A 1543-nucleotide genomic window follows, 5' to 3' on the forward strand; every position below is an offset into this window, starting at 1 on the left:
CAAACTTGGACGCAGGAATTGCCTCATATTGAGGTTTCGCTCTCTCGAAAAAGGGAGCTTTTGGCAGGAAAGTTGACCCATCGGTAACCAATGTCGGCTCTCTTTTTGTGGAAAAGCTCATCCCTAAGGTGTAGTCTCTTTGGGACATATCAAAAAGATACCGGTCCAAGAGCCCATGTATCGACTTTTTGAACGCTCCCAGCAAAGATATACTTTTCCTTGGTTGTCTACGACGGCATATTTAACTGCTTCGAAAGCAACATTGTCGAAGGTTATTCCTGTTGTCCCCTTTCCTTTCTCCTGAGAAGCGGGGAACGTGAGGAGTGCTGTTTCCGTATTTCTAAAGATGGAGTCTAACACCAGAATAGAACCAGTTCGAGGGACAGAATCCTCAGACATAAGCTTAAAGCCCGTAGTGGATTCAGTGACTTCAATGTTTTTCCAAATCTAGAACCCGTCAGCCTCAACTGCTGCATGATCCCGCGAACAAAAATCATGGAATGGGGCATATTTCGGTGTATAAATCATGAACTTACCCATCCCCAATCCCAAATTATCTGTACGGCTGTTTTGCAATTGTTAAATTTGAGTCTCTGGGCCGTGAATTGTTGATTCCCACCATCTATACACGAGTTAGGATAGGTCAATATGAAAATTAAAAGATAGATGTTCAATGCTTACATATTCCGAAATTTCCACCAGTGAACGTTAAATCGCTAATGGCTCCACCGCTTCCATTCTCGGTGACTATCAGATGTAATTAGAATCGGACAAGAAAATATAGAATTGTACACACGGCCGCTTACAAATGGCCTGCTGGGTGGTGCCAGGATCCGTAGAAGCGATAAAGTCAACATTCATAAGGCTTGTGGCTTGAGCAACCTGATAATGGAGCGCAGCAACATATGCATCTCTGCTGGTGGCAGTAATATCAATTCTGAAATTCCGGATCTGGCGATAAAAGTTGCCCTTTTCACAGATTTATCAGCATATATGTAACTACAAAGTGTACCTTTGGTCGAATTGTTGCTTTACTTACCGTGGTAACATACCACTCCTTTGCATTGCCATCCGGGCCGGCACCCCCGTTTTCAACGTAACGATTTGTGGAAAGCACACCAAGGCCAATAAATGAACTGGCAGCTTTAATGACAGGGCGATCGTTTGCCTAGGTTTGCTAGAATTTACTAAGCCTAATCATGACAAATGATATTCATTACTCACGTTTCCAATTAGCTGGCTTCCGAAATAGACATCGATAGTCGAGCTGACAAGGTATGTGCCTTCACCTGTCATTAATAGATGTATATATATTAACAGTACGCCGGAACTTCAACTCACCGGATGGAAAATAAACGATAAAATTCTTAGCCGTAGCGCCATTGCATCTTTCACCACATGTTCCCGTGTCTGCAATTGCTCGTTTAATGGCCTCCGTATCATCCTATATAACATGATGAGAACTTGATCCACCGTCATAATCTAGGAACTTACATATACACCATCTCCAACTGCCCCGTAATTCTTCACATTTACGGAAAAA

The 1543-nt window shown here is 42.8% G+C and overlaps 1 protein-coding gene across 1 annotated transcript in view; it reads right to left on the minus strand.

The window, feature by feature from the left end:
• Positions 1-1296, minus strand: part of HCAG_07222 (predicted protein) — a gene marked incomplete at both ends in the record, with an annotated part of 3679 nt that extends 2383 nt beyond the window's left edge. Inside the window, 7 exons of the mRNA XM_001537750.1 lie at positions 6-123; positions 162-447; positions 537-622; positions 682-747; positions 807-951; positions 1040-1168; positions 1225-1296. Coding sequence (XP_001537800.1) covers positions 6-123; positions 162-447; positions 537-622; positions 682-747; positions 807-951; positions 1040-1168; positions 1225-1296 — 902 coding nt within the window. The remainder of the gene's footprint in view (positions 1-5; positions 124-161; positions 448-536; positions 623-681; positions 748-806; positions 952-1039; positions 1169-1224) is intronic.
• Between the last annotated feature and the right edge of the window lie 247 nt (positions 1297-1543).

The sequence above is a fragment of the Histoplasma capsulatum genome, genomic scaffold (genome assembly GCF_000149585.1).
Source record: "Histoplasma capsulatum NAm1 scaffold_8 genomic scaffold, whole genome shotgun sequence".
NCBI classification, from domain to species: Eukaryota; Fungi; Ascomycota; class Eurotiomycetes; order Onygenales; family Ajellomycetaceae; genus Histoplasma; species Histoplasma mississippiense.